The following is a 26,772-nucleotide window of genomic DNA, read 5'->3' as shown; positions in this document are numbered from 1 at the left end:
TATTTCTAAGGTTCTTGTGTTGCATGGTATTGCTTCGCTAGCCTCATTCAGTGGCTTTCACCAAAACTCAACTAATTACTTGAGTTCTTGCATACATATTAACCACATGAAAGGCAAGTTAAGTGATTTAGCATAAATGGAAGACTTCTAATTAGAAGTTAGGGTGGTACTCAACAAATTACCTGAGACATCGTGTAGAATTCTACCATAGCGGCAGTGAGAGGTTCTGCATATGTGCGAAGCGATGGGATCAGCCTCAGCATTGCACGATTGAATGTTCCATATATCTGAGTAAGCGAAGCTGGTCCAGGATAGTCCACATAAACCACAGGAACATGTCGTAAAAATCTGAAAGATAAGCATATTACATAGCCCAGAAGGTCAAATTACAGTCTGTACTATTTTCATTATCTTTTGGCAAAAATAAATATCTTCTTGATTCAGAATTATTAGCTGTAACTGCAGTTGGTTTGACTGCTCCTTAGGGACTCGGACCAAAAAGGATTCTGAAGTTGCCACAGCATTTTAGACAGGTTATTCAAGAAGCGTAACAATGAGTCAACTGGCTGGCTGTCAGTGGACTTGCAGTTAAGATAAGAACTTGCAGTTAGCTCAAAAGCAAGGAACACAACTTTAGCGCAGCTGGTGTTAAACAAGCGTATTAAGAACAGATTACATAGTCAATGCTTCAATTCTGACCCCTGGTCTGTTGGTATACAGAGCTTAATGGATACATTACCTGTGTGAGAGAGGTTTTCTTCCAGGATCAGTAGGTGGATTACAGGCACCAACAAACTGAATTCTCTCCAGTTTCACCCATGTCTGGTCTGATGTACGATAGAATCCTCCATGTTCCACCATCTGGAAAAAAACATAAAAGCAAAATAAAACAATGTTCCACTGGTATTTCCCTGAAAATAACTGTTATGATATAGTTGATTACAAAGAAAAACAAACCTGTCTAATGAAGGATATGACTCTCTGTGTGCCATACTTATCCATATCCGGTAAGTTGATTTCATCACAGAACAGCACCAGCCACTTTCCTAACTGTACAGGAGCCAGCACCACTCCATTAGGTGTACGCCTGTACTCGCAGTAGTGATCAAAAGTTTTCAAGAGCAGTTCTGGAGTGGTAGCACTAGAAAAGTTGAGTCCAACCACCTTAAAAAGAGTGGAAAGTGAAAAGAACTAGTTGAAGTATACTAATGCTTGACAGTGAGCATATTAAAGAGTCCTGAAAACAGGTATGCTTGCCTTTCCACAGTGGAAGTACATACCCCATCTATATTTCAGGTTACTGCCTGTATTCTGACTGCATACTGTTTGCTTCCCACTGCAGGTTCTCCATTACCTTGCAGCAATGGCTCCTGCCCAACCTTGTACTTAAAACATCACAGTTTCATATATCAGTTACTCCACCTAAATACACTGCAGGATGAGAGCTGTTCTTAAACATTACCACAGGTTTTTAAATATTAAATGGTGGAATGCTCCTGCATTGTTTAAGCAGCAAAGAAAGGAAGTAGCTTTTAGGTTAAGGATCTCGAGACATAAGTTTAGATTCTGCTCAACATAGTATCTTTATTTCTTTCTCTACATACTCATGACTGACTGAGGTGCAGATATCACTGAATTCTGGCTAGCAAATAATTTCCATGCTAGATCAAGACTGCTTTAATCTTTAAGGAGATTCGAGACTTGGTACTACTCTGTAATTCACACATGCGCTTGTGCACCCACTCCCACACTCTTGTGTACCTCCATGTCAGGCAGAGCTCTGAGAGCGCTGAAGAGGGTCATGGTTTTTCCAGAACCTGGTGGGCCACAGAGTACTAGAGGTTTGTGTTCTGCCAGCCAAGTATACAGCAATGCTTCATGGCGAACGGTATCTAGGGTTGGTACTACTACATCAGGAGCTGCAACTTTGTGTGTCTCAACTTCAATTTGAGGAACCTTGGATTGCCACGGCACCCATTCACCTGTAATGGACACCTAGGAGCACAAAAAACATGACCAGATAATTTAGAACAGGAATATAGCTCAAGCTTAGTTAAAAGAGAATACATTTTTTTAAACACAAAATAGTTTGTGGCATCACATTTGATGTGTTCATTTAAACAGGCAGCTTGTTCACTGAACTGTGAAACTGCAAAATTTAAGATAATCTAGCGTTTTATTTTTCAGCTTCATCTCCAAAATCTAAAGCAAGCTTCTAAGAACACAAAAGAGCAACACTTCTAGTGTAACAAAGGTTTACCTCATAGTCAATAATAGGTATGTTGGGTGCAGTTGGAAGTGGCACTGTGGTGATTCTCCTAATGTATTCTCCAAGTTCTGCTCTCATTTTCAAACGACTGTCTCCAGAAAGAGACCAGAGTATTGCGTAGACCAGGTACCTCTGTAAGAAGCAGCAAAAGCAGCTACTGGTTTTACAGTAATGGAACAAAACTTAATGAACAATAAATCAAACATAGCTGCTATACTGAGTCGTCAAACACAGCAGTCACTTTGCAGCATATTGTATTTACCTGGATGTAACGTTCTAGTTGATCGATCTGCATTGGAAAGTCTGGATGATTGGCATTGTACTGGGCTACGTTGCGGCAAGCTTGGTGCAACATGGAGAACAGAGAACCAAGACAGCGCAAGCGGGTGAGATCCATAATATGCTCCAACTTGAAAGCATGTTCCAGTGCTTTTGTTACCAGGCCGTTAGATGTGAAATATGGCTGCATTATTGTTGCAGCATCTCTCTGAATCTGTTGGGGGGAACAAACACTGCTCAAAGCACTTGCTCCTCATTTGATTACCAGTCAGCAGGAAATAATTTTGTTTAAGGTTTGAAATGCTTCATATTTTAATATTCTTTTAAAAAAGGAAAAATATGTAAAGAGGAAGTCAGCTTTTCTATGATAAGCTGTCATAAATTCTAAGTATACTGTACTACCTGTGGTACAAGCATTCTTAGTATGTTATCCCATAGTGTAATCTAAGTTATACCTGCAACATTGGGGATGCTGCTTCTTCTCCTTCATCTTCTTTGCCCTTTCGCCTTCGCTGAGCTTCCTCCTCACCTTCATCCAGAGGAATGCTTCTTAGTCTGGCCAGGAAGTTATTGAATATCATGTCTGTACTGAGAACATCTTCACTGAACCAGACCATGCCACACCTTGACACAGTAGCCAAAGTGGCATATTTCAGATCCTGTACCTCAAACATGATGCGCACCTAAAGAGCAGAAATTTAGAACAAGGGTTTGAAATAAAAACAAACAAAACCAAAACAGAACAAAAGACTCCCTCCCAAAAACAGAGACCTTTTAAAATAAGTTAATTCATATTTAGCCTCTGAATAATCAATAGCAGCATTAAACTATCGTAAGGTAAGTTCATGATTATTGACTGTTACCCATGACTTTTATATAATACACAGTCTGTCTTTCAGGGTCAAAGTATAACATAAAATGTTTGTTTCCACAAAAGCTTCCGGACTCCAGCAAACCACTACCCAAGGTCAGTATTACTCTGATTGTGATGAGAAAGAGGGACAGCACTGGTATAGATTAAGGTAAAAGCAACAAGTTTATAGGACAGCAAGTGAACATAATGTAAAAAAAGTAACATTACATTTGGTGGAAGGCTGAGACGTTCTCCATTCGGCAGAGTCAGTAGTTTGTTGTCATCCAAAACAGAGTTCAAGTTCTCAACCCATTCAGGGTCTACATCACCATCAAAGATAATCCACTGACGTTTTTGTAGTTCACCTCTCACATTGTCTATGATTCTACATTAAAGGAAATATTTATTGTAGTAGAGAACAAAGACTCAGTAAGACCAGATTATCCATAACACAAATGTACTGGCCATTTTTCATTTGTGCTAGTAAAGACTCACTTTCTCAGGACATGTGTAAACAAGCCGTCTGTCCATTCTCTGGTGTTTGGATCCAAAGTACCATAGAGGTGATCTTTGCTGATTGCTTTTGGATCTATAATATGAGCAACACCTTCCACACCCTCCAGCCGTTCGAGGGCTTTCAGAAGTACCCTCCAAGCCATGCTCTTTCCACTTCCGGAGGGACCGACCATCATCAATCCATGATTTATCTGTGTAATCTGATACAGCTGAAGAACCTGCAACAGAAGAAAATAACGTACCAGTAAGTCTTAATTTCAGTAGTCAATCTAAGCTTCTATCTATATTCACTTAAGAAAAAGGAAAAAGCTATCCACCTTTCATAATAAAAAAGGAAGTTTGGTCTTACACATGAACTTCAATTCCACATTTTAAATTTTATATTTTACCTTTTCAACCCACATGCCACCAACTTCTTCTCCATCACCATAGGTAAGGTACATTTCCTGACACACTTTCTTAAGCTCCTCTCGCAAGGCTGTCATCTCCCCACGATGATACTGTACTCCAGGGAATACATCAGAAAGGAGACTGAACAGCAATGGAATGTCTTCTGCAACCAGTTTTGGCACCATAGTTTCACATACACTTTGGATCAGGATCTGCAGAGAGAGTCATGTTTTGGTTAAGATTTTTTAAGTTTGCTATACCAAATGTGTTTGACAAGGAATACTTTGCTAAATACTTCAGTGATAAAGCACCAGACCAGCATGGCCTTGGCAAAAACAATCATTGATGGGGTTTCAACTTTGAAACTACACCATGAATTCCTACTGATTTTCAGTTTATACATTGGTAGTTTCTTATGCCTTTTCACTATGCTTTTGGTATTAACTGCTGAGGAACTGACCAGCAGTAAGTGTTACAAATGCACCACCTCACAAGAACAAGTCTTTCACTATGATTCAGGGACTCCTAAGACACGTTTAACTTGGTACTTCTAAGCTATCAAATTACCACCTTTTGTAATTAACATTACTTTGCTTGCATGGCTTAACACTAAATGGTAAACACTGCATGGTTATTTGCTTTGTTTAGTGTGCATCCTGTACTTTATCACAGAAGTAAAGAGTTCACACACACATTACCTCTTGTTCTGGTAAGTTCTCAGCAATTTCTCCCTCATCAACAACTTCACCACGCTCTTCTTTCTCCCTCTTTATCTTCTGAATCCTCTCCCTCTTCACATTGCCTGCACTAACCAGCACACTCTTCAGTGCTCTCAAGCCAAAATCATAGTGACTTTGGGAGGACAGCTGTTCATCACAAAGCCTAAGAAGCAGAAGAGACAAAATACAATTTGATTCTCCATAGGAATCAACATAACACTCAGTAAATGTCATTGTTTACTTGAAATGATTGCTGCACAATGTGCTTAGTGAGTTGCAAAGCACGTTACAGTTTTGAACAATAAGCTCTATTTTTACTGATTGGAGCCAAACTCGTTACTCACTTGAAGAATGGTACTATCTTATTAGCTAGCACTTCAGCTGTACGGAAACCTTGGGAGTACAGCATGACCTGGGCAATCAACTGACGGTCTGGTTTTGTCATTGCCAAGCTACGGAACAACTTCTTCAAATTGTCAGGCAGATTTGATCTGCCTGCGTAGCCAGGATTCATGGTGATGAAGATAGCCATGTCAGGGCTCACTTTGACTTGTTTGTTCAGCAGTTCACAAGTAATAGGCGTTGCAGCTGAAAAGAGAGTACATTTAGTTACACCTGAGTCACTGATCAATCACCCTGAGAACAAAAGTCATACTTTATTCTATTTTAGTTTCCTACAGTAATGGACAGCAGGTCCTCTAGTACTGCAGCTGTCCTGGCTTCAGCTGGGTATAGAGTTAATCTTCCTCCTAGTAGCTGGCATAGTGCTGTGTTTTGGATTTAGTGTGAGGATAATGTTGATGGCACACTGAAGTTTTAGTTGTTGCTAACTAGTGATTGACTAGCAAGTCAAGGACTTTTCTGCTTCCCCTGCTTGGCCAGGTGCAAAAGAAGCTGGGAGGGGGCACAGCCAGCACGCTGACCCCAAATGACCAAAGGGATATTCCATACCATATGATGTCATGCTCCATATATAAGCTGGAGGGACCTGGCTGGTGGGCTGTGACCACTGCTCAGGGCTGGGCTGGGCATCGGTCAGCAGATGGTGAGCAATTTTATCATGCATCACTTGCTTTGTATATTGTTGGTATAATTACTACTATTTTACTTCATTTTATTTCAACTATTAAACTGTTCTTATCTTCACCCATGAGTTTTCTCACTTTTCCCCTTCCGATTCTCTCCCATATCCCACCAGCTGTGCGGTGCTTAGTTGCTGGCTGGGGTTAAGCCATGACAGCAACTCAAATACTCAGATACAAATTTCTACCAGCTGAAAGTTGCTTCAAGTTTTTAAGTTTGATAGAAACTTAATTAACAATTCATCCTTGGATTGTTTGGGAGAAATGTAACTGAGCAACAAAAACAGCATGAAGGACATTAGAGATGTAGTACAACACTATCAAGAATGAACAATCACGTACTCTTGTCATAGTTGGGGTTGGAATGCTCTCGCAAGGCTTCCTGGATGCACTGAACTTGCTGTGAAACGGCAGAGAGCATACGCTCCTCCAGTCTGTTGAACTCATCAAAGCAGCCCCAGGCACCCACTTGGCAAAGTCCCACAAAGATGCGTCCCATTGCCTGCATGTAGAGGGGAAAAGTCACTGAAGTTGCATGATCGTTCTTGCCTGTGCACAGGCAAAAGGAGCAGAAAAGAACACTTTATATAATGCGTCCAAAGCAGGAAAGAGCCATATTTATACATAGGTTACCACCTTTGTGGTACTGTAAGAGTTATAAAAGGTTCTAGCTGACTTTCAGATGTTCAAAGTTTCACAGAATTGTAGAACATGATCATAGCTTCCTACTGCTACTTCCTGTACTGCAGTGTATTCACAAAGCAGTCAAGTCCACTGCATAATGTTTTGTTTGCTGATACCATTAACACCAGGTGCAGTTCTAATCCTTTATTGCAAGGAGGATACTAGAATTACAAAACATTTCAGAAGAGCATATTGGATGGACAGAGTATGATAAGGCTTCCATTTAAAAAAACAACCTTTAAGGCAGGATTCCACAAAAGGCAACATGAGGGAATATGATGGAGGTCTAAAAGCCACTAGTTTAGAATGAATAGGAATCAACTGTTCACTGTCTTTTCTACTACAAGAACTAAGGAATCATTAAAAAAGACAAAAAAACGTGCTCCTTCACAAAATGCATAGTAATGCTGTGGAACTCTCTGGTTGAGAGTGCTATAGAAGCAAGTGGGCATGTGGATTTAAGAGGAGAAATTAGTACCTGGAGAAAGGCTCACTGGAGCATGAACAAAGTAACCCATTTCAGCTTGGGACCTCCTGACTCTCACAACTGTCAGAGGTAGGAAGAGGACGGGGGGCAAGGAAGGAGTATCACTCACTATCTTACTATTCCCTAGGTATTTTCTTACAGACACTATTACAGGCCAAATGCTAACTAAACAAACCCCTGTTCTGATCAAAATACAGCGGTACAGAAAAAAAACAAAACCCAACAAAACCCAGACCAGCAACCAGTATTGTGATTCCTTGTCCATGTTCTATATTGTTTTTTATATATACACACCTGACCAAGGTTTTTATTTTGACATAGTTGCTGTGCCACAGTTACAGAGGCATTTCCTCGGGTTCTCAGTTTGAAGACATCATTGATTTTGAAATATCTGGGTAAATTTTCTTAGTTTTGAAGAATCTTTCGTATGCTGAGGCAAACTCCACTGTTAGGTTGCAAGGATAACTTGGAAATAGTACAGCTATTTTGGCAGCCTCACACTCTCATCTTTTCTCCACCAAACCACTACTATCAATGCAAACTAACCAGTTTAAGTTACTTTCCTAGAGCCAGTCTGAAGCCCCTGCCCCTACTTCCTTTCCCTCCATTTGCTGCTACAGAACTACCCATTCTGAAAAAACCAGAACCCCTCTCCCAGCAATGTTCCAACCCTCTTTTGCATTAGGCATCTTTTGTACAGAACAGCTATATGACCCACAGTTATTGGCTCAGTTAAGACTTATAGATAATCATCTTGAAAATAAACACTGCCAGATGTTTCAGACTTCTGAAGAGATTCATATTACTTGTTACCAAAGACTATATATTTTTAAAAATCAAACAGCTTACCTGGAAGTCAAATGTTTCATCGCAGTTGAAAACCAACACAAAGCGGCCAAGCTGATGTCCAAGAGCCTTAACAGATTCTGTTTTACCAGTACCAGCAGGACCTATTTTTGAAGTGGGACAGACTTGTTTTAGTGTTTATTGTCTGAGGTACCACTGCTTACTCATGTAATCTGCCAGCATGCTGATTCTGATGGTCCCTGACAAGAGGGTTCAGTGAAACTTAAAACTGTTACAACTTCCCCCAAAAGACTGTTTTGTTATTCAATATCTTAGTTATAAGTCTTCTGCATGTTTACATTAAAGCTATATACTAGAGAGGACAAGAGTTTATACACTCGTCTCAAGTTTCTATTGTACTTCAGTACCAACTTACCAAATGGTGATCCTCCAAGTCTTGCCTCCAGGGCTTGTGTCATTGTCAGGTAACAGCGGTCAGTAAGAGGAGTCTGTACTAGCTTATCCTGAACACCAAGGTACTCAAAACCATAGTTAAATTTGGCATTTGCCATCTGAATGGACAGCTGTTGCAACACATCTGTCTGCTTTGGGTCAAAGTAGAACCGCATTTGGCTGAGCCACTCAAAGGATTTGGAGTTGTCGATCTTGCTTTTGATCAGTGATCTTGTAACATCTCTCTGGTGCACCAACTCGGTGATCTGGAGAATGAAGTAACTCCTTAGACCACAGCAATACAAGCCATTGCAAATGAAGCCAGAGAAACCTACAGCTTTTCAGGTGAGCATAGGGAATTGCCATCACTTAGAAATCATGACCTACCAACAGTCTCTGCCTTAATATCTGTTGCTACAAAGACAAAACTAACAATGGTGACTGCTCTTGTTAAGGACTTCCCTAGCTTTCAGCAAAGCACTCTGGTCACGTTGTCTGTTAATCCATTACACTATTGAACTAGGTATTTTACGTGGCAGAAATGATGACAAGTACTCCTAAAGCAGACCAGATATTTCCCTCTAAAAATCTACAGAAATAATCCAAGATGATTTTAACTTTCCCCCATCCCAATCCTTATCTACAAAAGCATATAATAAGTACAATAATAAGCAGCTTAATGAGGTATTTTACTTTTGAATGAAGAAATCAGTAACTTCCATAATTGGAAGAGCTAGTTTGAAGATCAGTTCAGTGAGCTAGTTTATAATATGCTATTATGCATTAAGCTGACTAGAGTGAAAAACTACCACCACCTACAGGATCAGGGCTCAATGCAGTTGCTTAAATTACATGAAACTTTTTCCTAGAGGAAAAATAAGTTTTAGACCTTTTTCATTAAACTTTTAAAAATCCTCATCTGCGAACCCAGAAGACAGAAGGAGGTTTTTACTTACCAAGTGTTCCAGCTTCCTCCTGCGAAGAGGTGGCTGCTCCATCAGCACAGAATCTGCCAGGACATTGAGTGTGACCTCAACATTAGCTAGCACAGAGTGGAGAGGACTGTTGTCTCCAACTCCACCCATACCACTGAGGGCTGACTCGACATTCTCAGACCATGCAATCTGTGCTGACAGGACGACGAGCTGAGCCTGTGTAACAAAAATCCTCATGAGATGGTTTTCGTTACTGAAGTAACCCAGCTGCAGTATGCTTAAATGTTCCACATTGATACCTGGTATTTGTCTATCCAAGAGATGTAGACTGCTGGATCAATTGAAGTTGCTTTTCCAAAGATTTCTACTTCAGTAACAGACTCTGCAAGCAATTTAGCAAGGGTCACTCTCATTTCTTTTTCAACAAGAGTGAGCCACTCATTGATCTTGGGATGTTCTGTGATGGAGACAGGTGTTTTGAACAGCACCTGCAAGGATTAGGTTTAAGTCAGCCCACGCTCACTTATTTTCAGAATTTTATTTAGAAGTAACACTGCAGCTATACCTCCTCTCCTTCGCGTGAGGATATCCCAAGAACCACAGAATTATCTTCATTAAGAATAATGCTAGAAACGCCAGCAAACATCTTCTTGAAGTGTTTCTGCAGCTTAGCAACATTTTTGCTGTTTCCAATGATTTCAAGCAAGTCTTCATCACCAACAAAATAAAACCTAATAATTACATAAAATTAGATCTGTATCAGAACTCCAACTATCACTTTTGATTTATTTATGCTTCATAGATGCCCACTATATGGGAGTAATTGTCACTCATTTCCCCAACCCTGCAAGAGTGCACAAACCATAAATTTGCTGTAAATTACACTATAGTTCTAAGTTAAGTCTTGGTTCATGTGGTCTCTACCATACAATGTGTAAACATGCTCCATCCTGTGGATTGTTTTCTTTACCTATCCATCCCTGAAATACCCACAGTAGAGCTTGGCATTGAATTAAGTCTATTAGGTAGGGAGAACTCCCACTCTGAGTGCCTCCCTCACTCTTACTCTCTCGTGCTGACAAACTAGTTGAGGACTACAGGTAAGTCAGAACCAATGACTTAAACACTGGATTGTGACAGGTTAGACACTGACCTTTGATCAAATGCCAGAATTAAGCAGTTCTAAATAGAAACTGTAAGTTTACAGAAGTCAGCTGCAATGGTTCCTTAAGCAATATCTGAATACTACTATCAGCCACAGATGAGCAAGGGAAGTTTTAGTCCCACTTCCTGAGAAGTAGCTATAACTGAATTCTGTATTTAGACAACACAGATTTAAATGGTCATAACTTCTTATAAATGGGCAGAGGCTTTACAGAACAGTAGATGAATTCCTGCTAAGAAACATCAAATTACTTTACTTCAAGATTCAACTAAAATAAAATTCTTACCGAGGGAAAGAGGACCTCTCCCTTTCCAAGTATTCTCCCAGTGCCTTCTGTATCTTCCCAAGCAGGTCTGCCAGTCTCTCTAATGACCTCTGCACACCCTGAATGTTAAGAACATCCATCACAAGTGGAGATTTGGACACCTTTTTCATGAGTGCCAAAAATTCAGTGCTGATGCTGCAAGTAAAATGACAGTACATTAGCCCAAACTTAGTATCTGCAGGCCTGCAGAACACCAAAGTTATTTTCTCTAAATAATCATTGCCTCTCTAATTGTTGCAACTGCCCTAGGGAACACAAGGCTGAATTCCCCAAATAGCTCTTCATCTACCTCAAGTCCACAACAACAAAATCTAACTTCTTCGCAATGTTCAATCTATCAATTCCACTGCTGAAGGACTACTTTTCTTCATTTCCTGAAGAGAAGCATAAATGTGATTCTTTGATCTGACTGAATTGAGTAGAATAAGGTTGAACAGAGCAACTTAAAGCAGAGGAAGAAAATTACATTTGAAGGGCGAGACTAAAGGCTGCAGCAACAGAAATCAGCCTGCTGGTTGCAGCCACAATGCCAGAAAAATCCTTGAGGCTGACTGTAACTAGCAAGAAAAAATCCCAATCATCATCTAAAAATTGTACATCAGCCTGTTTATTATAAACCTTTTTCTGTCATAGCTGCCTACATGCACCTCTTGCCGTATTTGTTTGCTGGATGAACTTACTTCTAGAGCAGGGCTGTAATCCAGCTGGACCAGGTTAAGAATACAATTAGTATTTCAACTTAGTGCTAAACTGAAGTCATGAAGTTCCAGGTCTGTCCACATGGTGCCCCAAGGGAGGCAATAAACGAAGAAAGCGATCAAAAAGTTACCTCTGGAACCGCTGGGTCTCCACAGGCAGCAAGTGCTTGATGTCTGCACTACCAGTAAAGATACCCTCCAGGTACACCCATCGTCTTTGGACGTCTATCCAGACATCAAAGAGTGCCATGATACGATTCAGCTTATCCTCCCAGCTAAGGGCATCTTCCTCAAACACCTGAGGTTTAAGCACTGCATTAATATTCATTTTATATACTATAAAGAGTTTGACTGCTAATAATTATTAGCGGAAAGTTGTTTGCATTACAAAGTATGTATATGCAATTGTCAGCTCAAATAGTGAATATAGTCTCTGCTGACAAATATATAAACAAGAGGGGAAGGCAGAAGGAAATGAAGATTCTTTATCTTTGTTCTCCTTCTTACCTTGTAGTATGGCGATAGCTTCATAGCAGACACACTGTTAATGTGCTCTTTTACTTTGTTGAAAAGGTCATCCCACCCACGAATCAAACGACATTTGTTCTGGTAATTGACCAAGTCCAGTTCGTAAGTGTTCCACACTTCTCTTATCTGAAACAAAAGATGTTTAAGATATGACACCAAATATTTCTGCTCCAATAGTTACAACGTAGAAATGTATTACAGTAATTGGATTTTACTTTTTTTACCCACGGATTCTGGGTTTATGCTCAAGGTTTTGTTAAAAGTATTGAGACGCAGTTAGGTAAACTTAGACAAGGTGGGGTCTTTGCAGCCATTATCAAGGACTACGTTTCCCAAATAATGCAAGTTTCATCAGAGGAAGCTTATATATCCTTAAGCTGTTCCCCAAAACAATATTCCATGGAGTCGCAGCACTTTTATCAACAGCTTAGACTGACAGGTTTACTACACGAGTATCAGCCACATGACAGTAAGCCTTTAATTTGCTGTTATGTGCATACATACAAGAACTGATACTAGCCTGTTTCAAGAACTCTTCCAAAGCCATCTCTCCCTGAGCCACAAGCAGTACATCTTTGACGATTGCTTCATTTCTCTGTAAATCGACATCCCAGATCTGACCCAGGGTCAATTCTGAGACAACCCAGTTAACGTGAAGTCTTTTCATCAGCTGTTTCCAGTGACGATCTTTAAGTGCCTCGGATTTCAGTTCAATAACTAACATGTTTATCTACAGAAAACAAGAAAGCAAGTTACATCCTTGAACTTGAACTATAAGATACATGCATTTTAGAAATGAGTATAACTTACTTTCATGTAGCCCTTCAGAAGTCTCTGAACATACTCGTAGGAGGCATACTGTCGCAAGCGGGCAGGGAAGTTTTTCAGTTGGTTCAGCAAACCATCTAAGTTTTGTCGAAGCTGTCAGTAACACAAAAGCAATGAAATCTTCCTCTGCAAGTGGTGTGCACACAGTTCTACAAGCTTAAAGTTGTCTATATTGTTACAGAAGCCTCTCACTAATGTGATATTTTCGACAATACAGTCCTTTTAGTGTTATATGTATTTGCATAAGATGTAGTTACTCTATAGCTGGGAATGTAATTTTATTGCTCTGATTAAGATTTACGGTATAATATTGTCAACAGTTTATGGCTTAGTGTTCCTATTGCTCTCTACCTCCTGAGCATTCAACTAAAACTGATGCTGTCCATCCAACTATATAATGAAGTTTCCCTAATGAAGTCCAACAGCCTATTTAAAACCAGCACACTTTCTTCACTGTAAATGCAGTCCAATCTCAATTTCAAACTATTGGAAATGCATAAATCCATTGCAAAAACACTTAAGTTGTGAAAAGCCTGTAAATTTTTTTTACCTTAGCATGAGAAGATGCTCACAAGATACTGAAAATGGTACCTAAACACTGAATACAATGTGGAACGTGATAACTGAGCATGTCTATCTCAAGAGGACTAATTCCTAATTTGCATATACATGAAGTAGTTACATTGTTTATGTGTACAGAAATGAAGTACCTTGCGAGGCTGTACTGAAACCCAGGGTTGTTCTTTCATTTGATCGATCTGTTCCCAGACCTTAGAGAGTTCAGACCAGACGCCTTTGAGATCCTGCAACTCTTCAAGGGCTACCTATAGTAAAGAACATATCAAACATCAGCAGTTATACCTACTTTCTTCAAAGTCATTAGCACGGGGGAGTTAAACGGAATACTTTTAACATGCCAAAAACCTTCAGACAGCTTGCCAATTCAACAGAACTGCAATAGCAAGTGACCCAGATGAGATTTTTGCATCTCAGGTCACATAATAGCTTCATAAGAATAAGACAGTCAAGGAGAAGATCACAAACAATCTCTTAAGGCTAGAACTGAACGAGTGAGGAGATTGTGTCTTGACACTAGTGCACCATAGGCTACAAGTCACTCTCTTAAGGAGAGGGAACCGAAACATTTGTATCTCACAAGATGATGTGTGAGCAGGTTGTACCTGGACACGCTCTTCACTGCCGCTCAGTAGTCCTGTATCTGTCAGTTCCAGAGCTTCCTTGGCCTTCGCACACTTCTCACGATCATCCTTGAGCCTACCGAATTTTCCTTCATAAATGGTAAGAGCTTGCAGAGCCTCTTCTGGACGCAGGTTTCCCTAAGTTTTGCATGGGATACATTAATCTAAAAATCCTACTATCAAGCTGACGCCAAGTTAAAAGCAAGGACTAAATGCTGGTTTGTCTCATTATTTTTCCATTTCCAGTTTGCTGACAATAAGGCTACCTACTAATCCAGAATAAGTCTCATCTCACTTTTACATGCAGTTTTAAGCTTTACTAAATATCACTTCAGGGGAAAAAAGCAAAAGGGCAAAAAAACCAGCTTGCTTCTGAATCCTCCTACATGCATGCCTCTGACATATTTCTTGTTTTGGCCAAAGCTCTGTTAGCAACTGAAGTTGTCTTGCTTTTTGGTCCTAACAGAGGCCTACGTTTTAAGGGTAAATTTTGCTCTGCCACCTGCTCCCCCCAAAAATCAATACATTGGCAAGTTATTACAGAACCCTCAAAAAGAGTTTACCTTTCTCTAAAACGAAAAACTGCAAAAAAGCATAAAAATAAACTGCTTGCTTCTTATTGAATGCATAGAATCTACCTCATTTGCTGAACGAGCATTAATCATCACTACTTACTGTTACTGGCTTTGTTTTCTCCCAGTCTGTCAGCAGGTCTGTCGTTCGGCTCTCTACTGCACGATCCTCTTGAACAATCTTCATCTGCAGATTTGCTACTTGTTGTTGAATGGCAGAATCCTTTCTACGCATGATGTCATTAAAGGCACCCCATTCTCCTTCAATGTTGTCAATGTACAGCCAAGAGGATGGAAACTGGAACCTTTGTTTCTCAAGCAAGCGCTGACCATTGCGATAAAGCTACAGGAGACAGTGATTTTAAGTTAAAAAGGCAAAACTGACTTAAGTCACAAGGCTAAATACTCAACATACTTTAACAAGCGCTCACTATGGACTTCACAGAATTTCTCAGGATATGAAGTTCAAGTCTGTTCTCAAGTGAACTTGAATGCTACGAAGCCGCACCTTAAGAGCTAAGCCTAACATTTTCAGAAGTAAGACTCATTAGCAAGGCAACATACCTCAACTTGCTTTTCAAACTGCTTGATTTTACGTTTCAAGGACTGCACATATGTGATGAATGTCACTGCATCTGATGTACTGGCAGTGTCCACTGAATGCTGCTCCAGTTCTTGACGGGACTGTTTGGGGCACAAATCAGTGTTTTAGAAATCTAGAACAGTTGATCTGAAAGTGATAAACTGGAATTTGGACTTGTCTTACCTTAGAAATTTGTGAATGAAACTCTGTCATATTCTGACCAAGCATTTGACCAAATTTGCTGAGCACTTCCTTGTGCCAGGAGTCATACTTCAAGTTCACCTTTGATTGTACCTACAATTGAATAAAAATTATTAATAGTAGTATTCATATTCATAATGGTAATTTGTCAGCCTTTCTATTTTCTATTATACACCCATTGTGAAATTAAATACATTTATCACAAACAATAATTACAATTCCTTACCTTGCCATAGTCTATGACAACAGGTCCAAATTCCTTTCTGGTTTCTGCATTATCAAATGTTCCTCTTGCCTTTCTTATCTGAACTAAAAGGGCTTGCCACTTATTCAGGTCTTCTCCAAGACGGTTGTATATGTTTTCAGCTTGCATATCCCACAGACACTGGTACTGCAGCCAAACCTAATTGAGGTATTTCACAAACAACGTTCAGAACTTTTCCAGTATATTCCAAAAGACATGTGCCCCCCAGCCCCCAGGAAAACTGAGAGAAGAGTCCATGTTCATTTTAGCTGTAGCATTACGTGACGTCAGCCTCCTACCTTGACATACTGCTCCACTTCGGTCACAATTCCCATGACAGCAGAGTAGGACTCCTCCAGAGCTGCAGGGCCATCTGGCATCCTTGTCAATGCATTACGGTAGAACTTCTCTTCCTCAGACAGCTCATAATGCACTCCGACCTAAGAACCACAATTATACATGTGATATACATTAATTCCTAGGGCACTCAAGATTCAGTCCCAGAGCAACACACTAAGATATCGAGCACAATTAATTGCAATGCGAAAATAATTGCTCAGGCTTCAACAGAGCTTCTTTACACTTACCTGATATCTCTGACTTTGAATTCTTGGTAGCGAAAGGATTACCATCTTCCAAGAAAACATTTCTTGATAAAGTTTGTATCTGCACTCTTCAATTGGCGGATTCAAGTATATCACCTGGTTGGTTATTCTTAGTTCATGTACAATGTTCTGCAGAAACAGTAAACACACTCAGTTTTACTGGCAGATACTACTACATGTAGACAAGAATTCTGGACTTCAAGAAGTAGCACACACTTGAAAAATCAACTTGCATTTAAATGGAAGCATGCAAGTATTCCTCCAAAACCAGATGCAGAAGAAATATTTATCTCCCATGTAAGCCTCAGATATAATTCTTGCATTAAGTAATTAACAATGAGGGAAAAAAAAACCCAACAAAAAAACCTAAAACAAAACTTACTTTGATCTTGGGTTCTCCACCAGGCTTATGGCTCACTTGAGGAGCGTCCGTATCCATGTCAACTTCTGCTTTGTCATCCGCTTGTCCAAGAAGAACTTGGGTCCAGGCCCTCAGTCCAGCTTGCAGACGAACACCCAGGATTCTTTCGATCTAAAGAAAATAAGCCATGTTGGAGGAAAAAGCTGCATATTCACTGCATAAAGATCCCCACTACTGATATTGTCTGACACCAGGCATACTATGGTGCCTCAGAGAAAGTACTCCTTTACTAAGTAATTTAAAAAGTTCAAGAGTTTTGGTAAATTTTCACTGAGTATCAATTCAAAGCTTCTCCTGTCCTCATGGACTTTAATGGAATTAAACAATTTGAACTGCTTTGAAGTTGGCCTGGTGTCCAATAGCCTGAAACTTAAAAGGGAGACCCAAACAATATGAAGGCTGTGAGTCTTTGCTACCGGCATAGCAAATTTTCACCACCCTTTACCTGCGTCGCTCCCCAGCACCTTCTAGGCAGTCAAGCTATATCAATCTTTGTTCTTCAAAAGGCAAAACTCCCCTTGAATTAATTGATCCCATAAGTCAACAGCTAAAAAACAAACAGGTCTTGCATCTTCTGCATACCAAAAATGCACAGAAATTTTCAGAGAATGGGGAGACAGAATTTTCCCTGGGTGACTATGAAGAGTATAATAAAAAAAACATTTTATACCTGATTAAAAATGTTCCCTCTAAATATATACTACTCCCTGGTTTCAGACCTACCTCCATATCCAACTTATTGACCCAGATTGGCAAATTTGAATACGAATGAAGATTTAAGTCATCCACAGCTTTCTGAACCCTGTTCAAGATTTCAGAGAAAGTCTTGTGATCATACATGCATGTTTCCAACGATCTCACTTCCAGGTCTATTTTCTCTTCAATAATGAGAAGATCATCCACCTACAATGGTTTAGGAAAAATTCAATATTTAGATTGACAGGTTAGATAGAGGCAACGATTATTATGCAGTAATCGTTAGTCATCTCTGCTTTTTTGCATGCAGGAGGCCTATCAGTTTTAGTAGTACTAAAAGATCCATTCAGCTGGCCAATTTGTGCTAACTCAATCAGCTAAAAGAGCTACTGAACAGGTCATGAGCTATCCAATTCCACTTTTGGTTAGCCACACAGTACTGAAGTATAAATACAAAAATTTTGTAGATTTTGAAAGAGAAAACAAACCTTCTCCTGGAAACTGAAGACAGTCTCAGCTAAGCGCTGTACATATGGATCAAGTTTGTATGATTCCCACACAAGTGCAATTCCTTCTGCAATCAAAGCCTGCACCTCTTTCTTCAAGCCGGCAACCAGAAGTGAGATAGTGTTACGCTCTTCTACTTTCTCACATGTTCGTTCATATGTACGGACACTTTCAATGAGGGAAATAGCAAATGGATAGAGCTGGTTTGCTTGGTGAGCTTTGTTGACAATTGCTAGTGGAACACGGAAACCAAGCCACTTCAGGTTTCGGACTTCTTTTGAAAGTGTAATTATTTCTGGAAGGAAGTTGACTTTCAGTTTCAGGACATTTCCAGTTCGACCTCTAACACGAGTGCTTTCAATGGTGAAAATACGACCGGACACACCAAGATTGCGTTGCTGAACTTTTCTTGCCCAGTCATCAAAGATCTCCTGAGTGTTGAGCTTCATGCGAAAGCTATCTCCATCCTGCTTTAGCTTCTGACCTTCTACATGGTTCTCCCAGCCTTTGCCAAGGACATCCTCAACGCGCTTCATGTAAGCGGTGAGCTGTCTGTCAATCTGTTTTGCCCAAATTATAGACCCAGACACAGGAGGCAAGTCACGAACATGACTCATTTTACAAGCTTGGCTCTGTGGGTATTGTACTTTAAATTTGTCATGAAGAGACTCAATATCATCTTTTACACGCTGGATCAGTTGTGTTTGATACTCACGAATAGCACCACGAATGTGAGGCCTGACAAACAAGGCATTAAACCGAGAGAAGATTCTGAACATTTCATTGGCATTCTTTGCTGTACCGAGCTGGTCTCTCAAACGGGCAGTTATTCTTGTTTCAACTCTATCAATTCTTTCATCATATCGTTTCATTGCTGCCTCCCAGGCTTCTGTACCTTCTTTGGAAACATCTAACCCATCTACTTCCTTAACATTCTCATAAGCAAGATTGACTTCTTCAATCGCATTAGCATCTGCAGCATCAAAAAGGACTTCTGCTACTTTCATATCCTGTGGTTCAGGTACCTCCCCTTGATTTTGCTGGGCTACAGCAGTTACCTGTATTAGAATCACAGTTTAGTGAGCTGGATGCTTCAAAATTTACCTACAAATAGCTAAACACAGCCTGTTCTAACAAGCATTGCAAAAAACCTACAAATTAGTACCAAATCCTTAACAAACTTTCAGTCATGTTTTAGATTTAAGTTCCTCTAGGAATGGGGCAGCAGTTACTTCACAAACTTCCACTGCTGTGCAGCATAATCTCATTTTCCACTCTGTTTTAGCTAAGCTCAAGTATTTACACGCTTATTAATCTCCTGTATGTTCTGTCTGGACTTGGTGTGTTTATTAACATGAGCATGTTCATGTAGCATGTGATATACATCAGAATTAAAGCTAAGCCTATTAGCAAGGGTTCAAAACTAGACTGTTTTTGGAAACTGACAGCAAAACCGAATGCTACATTAGTTTTGCGTTGGTAACTTTTAAAAGCAACAGTGAACACACTTGGAGAAGCTGCACAGATTTTCTGTCTGATAACGACCAAGAATATTACCTGAGGACGCAAGACTCTCACAATAACTGCCCTCAGCTGCTCATGCTGACGTCTGAATTTCCTCATTTGATCAAGACGACCTTGGAGTTTCCTATGAGCAGGATTGATACGCCACACCATCTTCAGGTTCTCTTCCCTTTTTCTTTTCACAATATCTCTCAGCAAAACTTGCAGCTTCTCGTATTCATCATCCCAGGTTTGGAATACTTCAAAGCATGCAACCATTACCTGAAAAGTTTTAAAAGAGGAATGTTAGCTCCCAAATGAAACCTTCCTGAAAGTCACTATTCAGTGCAAAACTAGAGTCACCAGTATCATAAAACCACGAACGCACCTTTTCAAATTCTTCATAGGCAACATGCATCAGTTTTCTGGTTCCCAACACTTTAAGCAGCTGAGAGCTCAGATCTCTTGAAATAGCCTCCACTAAACGCAATGCCCTTTGGATTGGGTATTTTGTGTTTCTGATTTTTCTCAAATGGGTAAATATTGCAACCAGGGCCTGCCTTATTTTGTCCAGCTCAGTAGCAGACAGTAAGTCATTCAGTGGGAAGTCTTTCATCAGTGGATTATAGTCGTTCACAGTTTCCAGAGCCTGTTTTAAGCCTAAATGTAACAGAAAAGATTTTGAATATAACTTTTCATTTAATTAATCAAAACTGTAGCGTTAACTAGACCAAGGTTACTCTAAACAGCATTGTCCTCTGTACCGTAATGTTCAAGTTTCATAACAGTCAAGTTCCATAGGACATTTGTGAAAAATATTATTGGACAGTCTTTTTACCTGTGTCTGTATCGAAGCTGACAGTCGCATGAAAACGTTTGCCATGTTTTAGAATATCCAGAGTCAGAAGAACTTCTGGACTTTCACGTTTTTCCTGAATGCGATACAGCGCCCGTTCCAAATTTAACCAGAAGCTTATCTCCTGTAGCGCAGTGCCTGATGCAGGATCTCGATCTAATTTTGTCACCTTAAAAATAGTAGAGAGAAAGAGAAGGGAGGGAGAAAAGCATTTCATTTATATGCTTCAACTGTAAAAACCTGCTCTATTACTAAATGCAATTGAAACACATAACATCTACTAAGTTTTAATAATCCAGCCTCAGACAGTTCTGGCACTCATTCTGTGAGAAGTGTAGGAACTGCAGTGCAACAAGAGTCACAGTTTAATTCCAGTGGTCCTAAAGGTTGGTTTTAGGACCTTCATGTAGTATCTTCAGCATAGCCTGAAAAGGTCACTTTCCTGATCAATGTCTATATTCTGATTAATGACAGATGAGCCACGAAAGAAAACCTGGAGTGGAGCAGGAAAGAAATGCTCTGGACTAAGAAAGGGCACCACTGTTCCATGAGTAATAGGTGTTTACTCTGCCCATGGAGGAAAAAAAGCCAGAGAAGTATCTGAGATGCTATTTCTGAGTTACAGCAGCAGAACAGTAGAGTTCTTTGGAAAAGTAACAGGCAGGAGTACAAGAGACTACAAGATAGGACTGGAGCAACTGTTCTGAAGTGGTTGTGGATGCACCTGGGGAAATAACTAAACAAACCAACAAGACCTGTTTCTCTCAATCTGCTGTAAAGATTTGAAGAATAGTTGCAAAATTCACAAGTTTACTGCCAGTTACTTGAGTCTATTACAACAGAGATAAAATATTCAGTGCTCTCAGCTACCTGCAGAACAATTTAGATTCTAGACTAGGCTTAGTCTAATTTAGACTAGACTCAAAAAACTGGTCTTGGATCTTCAGAGTATCCTGCATGAAGCAGAAATTTTACCAGTTAAACTGCGAAGAAGATATACAGTACTACATAAAAGTTCTTATCACATAGTCTAGCACTTGGGTTTTTTTGGTTGTGGTTTTTTTTACCTTTTGTATCTCTCTAATCCAGCGGTTGACTCCAGATTGTAGCTGATTGAGGAATAATGGATCCTCAGCCTTCTCACCAAAATCTGTAACCTTTGGCTTTTCTCCACGTTCATAACACTGCTTGGCAACATTAGTAATGGTTGCGTGAATTGGCAGACTAATCTCTGGAATTTCAATATTCTGCTGCAGATGCAAGAGGCCCATTTCAAGTTCTGCAATCTTTTTCTCAACTGAAGGAGCCATCTTATCACCATCCCTGAAAAAGCAGATGTTTCCATATAAGAAGCCAAAACAAAAACCATGCACAACACATTTAAGCCATCGGAACTACCTCCCCAGAGTCCACAACAGCATTATATGCAACTATGTGCTTAAACAATTTCATGTGACTTGCCTTGAACAGCTGTGGTTTTTTTTCATTAAACACCTACTTTAATTCATTAGCAGAGAAGTGCAGTATTTATACTGAATTACCTGTCTGCTTTGCCAGATTCTCTGATATAGGACTTGAAAAAGGGAGCAACAGCATTGCTAATGAAAGAGTGTAATGTTTCATATGGAGAATCTTCACTGAGAGTGAGCACTCTTAGTTGGGAAGACACTGGTTTGTCGGCGTCGATCACTGGTGTACGTTTAATGAATGCCAGGCTGCAGAACAGTGCAGAGAGTTACCGAATAAACATTTGAAACTTAAGTAACAGTTAAAATACCTTCAATCTGACTGGAAGTTTAGGTGACAGGACTCAAACGCTAACCTGCATCATCATACTTTATAGTCTTTCATCTAAGAGACTTGAACACAAGTCTTCCAATAAATACATCTTTATACTTCAGTAATCAGCCAAACTTTACTATCAATAAGGACTTTGCAGTATGGATGTGCTAAAGAGGCACACTTCTTACGGACCTTTAGTCAAATATGCACTAAGGTAAGTGACAAATATGTGAGAGTCAAACATAACTGAAGAGTATTGAACCCAAGCTGTGTATGTTACATTTGCATGCATGCCAAATGAATAAAACTTTCTTTCATCCCAGAGCTAGAAGCCCAAAGTCCGTTCCTTTCAGCCTCATGACACACCCTTGTTTTATCAGAGCCTCCTTCTTGAAAAGCTATTGCCCCACCTGAATAAAAACACCACATGAAGTACTAGGTAAATTGGAGGTAAATTTGGAGGCAAACTAGGTAAATCCACTTGTGCAGGTTTTGCATTCATAGGGTAGAAAAGTCAAGACCTATTTTACTAACTCACCTGTTTGATTTTATTCCGTAATGAATGTCAGTGCTGATACTGTAGGAAATGAACTCTTTTTCCTCTTCTCCTTCATCTCCCACATCCTCTGCAAAAAATACGCTATGTAAGAAATATTTTATTTCTAAGGCGTCTGCCACTCTCTCTCAACCATCTTCTGCTATTACCAGACTATTTTCTAACCTTTCATTTCTACACCAACTTATTATGCAAAATATCTTAAATGAAATTTAGCTTCCAATAGCCATCAAATTCAGAGCTGGTTCATTGTTTTTTAACAACTCTACTAGCTTTTTAATGTTGCTATAAAAAAAAAAAACAACCAATAAAACATTACAACAAGCAAATTATAACCCACATTCTGCTTGTGAAGCAATACAGAATGTACATTTATTTGTAGAGATATGCTTCCAGGATAACTACATTTAAGTGAGAACTTTAAACAGCTACTTTTTTCTTTTATAGGTTGCTTTGTATTTTCAGACTTTTTCTTTAAAAGTTACTTGGAAATTAAGTCTCTGAACAAAAAAACTCCCAACAAAGCAAAAACCCAAGCCATGGGAAGTACTCAGGCATTACCACAGCCAATGTGTCACAGATGATGTAATTGCTGAGGATGCGGACAGTTCTGCTGCAATGCAGTGATTTTGGTGCAGAAGGTTACTCCCTGTAAGGGGACACACTCTGACTGGACACATTATGGTGGACTCTTGTCCTGCTCTGATTTCATTTGCCCTTCATAGGAGATACAGCCTCAGGGTGTCACATCTGTGATCCCGAGCACCAGAAGCCTGGTCACAGAACACCACTGCACCAGGCATCACAGGAACCCGTATGAAAGCTGTTGGTGGGCTGTGTAGCTAGCAATACCACAGAGCCGTTTTCATTACTCAGAAATATTGTTTCTGGTTTATTGTATTTGTAATCAGTAATTGACTCCATACTATCTAGTCCACACACACACGTTTCAATAATAATATTGGTTTTAATAGTGTCAGAAAAAACAAGTTCTCCATATGCTTCTGGAGGTTCTGAATCTGTTAAGTTTGAAGACCAGCTGTCAATCAGAAAATCCACTCTCCCCAAATAACCACTATTAAACCAGAAGACATCGATGGAAATGCCTTCTACCCATAGTAAATTAGTATTTAGCTTCTAAAACATGTAATAAGTGTCTCAATTTGTTTTTAACCATACATATATAACAATATCTATGCGACAAGCCTGGAGCTAACTGATCGCCACTATCTCTCATTACTTCCAACCCAAACTAAGGAAAACCAACATCATGAGCCAGACATGAGAGAAATTTAGAAATAATCTGCATAGCTTATTAACATCCAATTTTCTTTAACTCTTGTTAAACACTTGATAATGAATTCATAAATACTCTTGCTCTTTTCTTCCCTCTAGAAAATTCTGTTATCCCTGCTGAAAAAAGAAATCTCAAACTCCGGAAGGGGAAAGAAAGAGCAGGATAATCAGCGGAAATAGGTGTAAGATAAACAAAGACAGGATTTTTTAAGCAACATCTTAGTGTTCACAGTGAACAGTGAATGGAAGAACCTTCTTCGTATTTCCCTCAGTGTGCAGCCACCGCAGGGCATGTATCCAGCATCTTACACTGTGGCTGTTGACATGTTAAATAATGCAATATGAAGTATAGCTATATGAAGACTTATTATACATCTATAGGGACTGAACCAACAGCACACTAGGAGCAGAGATCCAGAAGTTTTTATACTGAAATTTCGCAAGTTCAGACTGGCAGGCACGTGGCCATATACAGATGACAGGTCTTGTTTAATAGTAGAAGTCTGTGTTATTAATGAAGTCTAGCTATATTTTATTGTCCGTAAGGCTGGATTCTGTGACAATAAATGCCTATTTAGCAACTAGATTTGACGACAAGTCATCTTTAAAATAAACAGTAACAACAGCATGTCAATAACAAAGATGTTTCTCACGATGAGTGTCAGCTTAGCCACGATATTTAATGCAGCACTTGATGAGGTCTCCGAGGACCGTCAACAAGCAGCATAGCCACCAGGCTTTGCTAACTAAACAAAGACACTGCAAGGTCTGCACCTGTCTTTATCACCTTCGGAGTCTCGCTAATTAACCGTGGAAGAGCACTTTTTACAGGCTGATTCAGGTTTGGTTCATTTTTTTTTTCCTCCAGGGTTTGGGGGTTTCTTTTTGTTCTGTTTTAGACCGGCTATTGTCCCTACGGAGCAGCAGGTCACCTCCCAACAGAAAGCAGGCCGCAGCAGGGAGTGCCTGCAGCCCACTGACGAAGCACTTTCGGTGCCCGCCCGAGCAGGACAGGCTACAACGGCAGCACACAACGCCCCCGCACCCATATCCAGCCCGCAGCCCCGCCGCGCCTGCGCCCCGAGACCGCTGGGCAGCGCCAGCTCAGGCCACGGGCCGGAGAACAAAGAGTAACGGCGGGGGAGGCTCGGCCGGGCAGCGGCCGCCAGCGCGGGATCCGCCCGCCGCCCTGGCCTAACCCGCAGTGCGGCGGGCCGCTGCCAGGGCCGGGCGTGAGGCGGGGAGTCCCGCGGCGGCGGCGCGGCGCCCCTCCCACCCCGCGGCAGGGCGGCGGCTCCAGGCAGGCGGCGGGCACCGCCGCCATTTTGAGAGCGCGGCGGCCGCCCGGCTCTCCCGCCTCACCTTTGAGGGTGGAGCGCTCCACCAGCACCGTGTGGACCTGCGGGTCGGAGAGGAACTTGCGCATATGCTCCACGGCGCCCTTCTCCTCCAGCGCCGCCTCCAGCACCGCCGGGGCTTCGCCGCCGTCCTCCAGCAGCAGCGGCACCAGTTTACGCAGATGCTTCTGCAGCACCGACACGTCGGCCACATTCTGCACAGCCGAGCCCGACACCTCCATGCCGCCTTCCTCGCCGCCGGGGCCGCCGCCCCCACCGCCGCCGGAGTCGGACATGCCGAGGCAGGGAAACCGGCAGGCGCGCCGCCGCCGCCCCCGGACTGTCCCACCCGCTCCGCCGCCGCCGGGGAGGCTGGGAAAGGCAGCCCGCCACGCCTCCCGCCGCCGGGCCGGGGGGCGGCCCCCGCTGTCGGCGCGGCTCCGCCCGCCTCCCGCAGGGCCCGGCCGCGGCCCCGCAGCGCCGGGACGGAACAAGGGCGGTGCGTCCCCGGCAGCGCCGCCGCTCTGAGCCCCGTCCGGGCAGCGGCCGCCTCCCCGCCTCACCCCACCGTATTTAACGGGTGTTTTATCCGAGCAGCCTCTTCTGGAGGGAGGGGCGGTCGCTGAGCTGCCGGGGAACGGCGAAGCCCCGCCCTCAGCTCCCCCGCAGCGCAGCCCGGGTGAGGTGGGGTCTGCGACGGCCGCCCCCTTACCTGGAACATAAAGCAGCGCCGAGGCTCGTTTGTCCGAAACAAACAAAAAAATATGTTTATTTCACGTGAAAAATAAACCCCGAAGCCGTGAGAAGAGGTGGTGCGAATAGCATTCTTCCAAAAAGATAGTAGCAGGCCAGCTTGTCACCACCCGGGGCAGGTCAGACACGGCTTCTCCGCAGTGAAGAGCAACCCCCCACCCTTTACTTTGGGTGCTTTATATACCAGCTCACCCCGCTAGCCGTGCAATTCACGGTTTAATGAACCCAGCACTCGAACCGTTAATACCAGTTTTTTGTGAGACTACGTCCTATGCTTTTGGGAAACAAAGAACACAGGAGGGACGGCAAGTACAGCAGTGAGAATGGGACATTTCCTTTAGAATCTAATTTTTAAAAATGGTTAAAGTTCTTTTACAGCTGCCACCTACATGCCTGCCATAGCCCAGTGTGTAAGTCTGATTGGTCTAAGGTATTAGAAGAGTTTAGCTCACCGCCACAAGGATGCACAAGCCTGTTCTCCCTTGCCCGAACTAGTCCCCCTCCCTTGCCTGGTCCTGGCTGGTATTTGAATGTGCCTAGGAGAGGGGAGATGGCAGTGAAGTTTCAAAGCAACTCCAGACTCCCCAAAAGTACACTGGGGCCACGAGGTGACCCACAGGCTGAAAACTCCAGTTCATGTTCACGTGGAGGTGAAGAAGGGGAT

At 41.5% G+C, this 26,772-nt stretch overlaps 1 protein-coding gene across 2 annotated transcripts in view; it reads right to left on the bottom strand.

Annotated features, from left to right (window-relative positions):
* Positions 1 to 25,733, bottom strand: part of DYNC1H1 (dynein cytoplasmic 1 heavy chain 1) — a 45,502-nt gene extending 19,769 nt beyond the window's left edge. The window contains exons 1-41 of one of the 2 annotated variants that reach the window (XM_064460785.1): positions 25,381 to 25,733; positions 22,705 to 22,792; positions 21,926 to 22,099; positions 21,452 to 21,707; positions 20,367 to 20,553; positions 19,917 to 20,188; positions 19,583 to 19,810; positions 18,007 to 19,083; positions 17,546 to 17,725; positions 16,784 to 16,933; positions 16,384 to 16,530; positions 16,096 to 16,236; positions 15,779 to 15,955; positions 15,535 to 15,645; positions 15,333 to 15,452; positions 14,872 to 15,111; positions 14,179 to 14,334; positions 13,708 to 13,821; positions 12,980 to 13,090; positions 12,690 to 12,899; positions 12,149 to 12,295; positions 11,773 to 11,939; positions 10,905 to 11,078; positions 10,019 to 10,184; positions 9,753 to 9,941; positions 9,475 to 9,669; positions 8,502 to 8,784; positions 8,129 to 8,229; positions 6,451 to 6,610; positions 5,371 to 5,614; positions 5,006 to 5,189; positions 4,307 to 4,519; positions 3,897 to 4,135; positions 3,630 to 3,786; positions 3,004 to 3,231; positions 2,532 to 2,762; positions 2,261 to 2,401; positions 1,762 to 1,995; positions 958 to 1,164; positions 740 to 861; positions 183 to 348 (exon numbers count right to left, since the gene is read on the bottom strand). In XM_064460785.1, the coding sequence (XP_064316855.1) occupies positions 183 to 348; positions 740 to 861; positions 958 to 1,164; positions 1,762 to 1,995; positions 2,261 to 2,401; positions 2,532 to 2,762; positions 3,004 to 3,231; positions 3,630 to 3,786; positions 3,897 to 4,135; positions 4,307 to 4,519; positions 5,006 to 5,189; positions 5,371 to 5,614; positions 6,451 to 6,610; positions 8,129 to 8,229; positions 8,502 to 8,784; positions 9,475 to 9,669; positions 9,753 to 9,941; positions 10,019 to 10,184; positions 10,905 to 11,078; positions 11,773 to 11,939; positions 12,149 to 12,295; positions 12,690 to 12,899; positions 12,980 to 13,090; positions 13,708 to 13,821; positions 14,179 to 14,334; positions 14,872 to 15,111; positions 15,333 to 15,452; positions 15,535 to 15,645; positions 15,779 to 15,955; positions 16,096 to 16,236; positions 16,384 to 16,530; positions 16,784 to 16,933; positions 17,546 to 17,725; positions 18,007 to 19,083; positions 19,583 to 19,810; positions 19,917 to 20,188; positions 20,367 to 20,553; positions 21,452 to 21,707; positions 21,926 to 22,099; positions 22,705 to 22,792; positions 25,381 to 25,651 (8,358 nt within the window). In that variant the 5' untranslated portion in view covers positions 25,652 to 25,733. The remainder of the gene's footprint in view (positions 1 to 182; positions 349 to 739; positions 862 to 957; positions 1,165 to 1,761; positions 1,996 to 2,260; positions 2,402 to 2,531; positions 2,763 to 3,003; positions 3,232 to 3,629; positions 3,787 to 3,896; positions 4,136 to 4,306; positions 4,520 to 5,005; positions 5,190 to 5,370; positions 5,615 to 6,450; positions 6,611 to 8,128; positions 8,230 to 8,501; positions 8,785 to 9,474; positions 9,670 to 9,752; positions 9,942 to 10,018; positions 10,185 to 10,904; positions 11,079 to 11,772; positions 11,940 to 12,148; positions 12,296 to 12,689; positions 12,900 to 12,979; positions 13,091 to 13,707; positions 13,822 to 14,178; positions 14,335 to 14,871; positions 15,112 to 15,332; positions 15,453 to 15,534; positions 15,646 to 15,778; positions 15,956 to 16,095; positions 16,237 to 16,383; positions 16,531 to 16,783; positions 16,934 to 17,545; positions 17,726 to 18,006; positions 19,084 to 19,582; positions 19,811 to 19,916; positions 20,189 to 20,366; positions 20,554 to 21,451; positions 21,708 to 21,925; positions 22,100 to 22,704; positions 22,793 to 25,380) is intronic. The other variant, XM_064460784.1, reaches the window with a different exon arrangement.
* Positions 25,734 to 26,772: the final 1,039 nt, after the last annotated feature.

The sequence above is a fragment of the Phalacrocorax carbo genome, chromosome 9 (assembly GCF_963921805.1).
Source record: "Phalacrocorax carbo chromosome 9, bPhaCar2.1, whole genome shotgun sequence".
Classification (NCBI taxonomy): Eukaryota; Metazoa; Chordata; class Aves; order Suliformes; family Phalacrocoracidae; genus Phalacrocorax; species Phalacrocorax carbo.
Note: the sequence above shows the minus strand (reverse complement) of the source record. Positions and strands in the feature narration are given on the sequence as shown.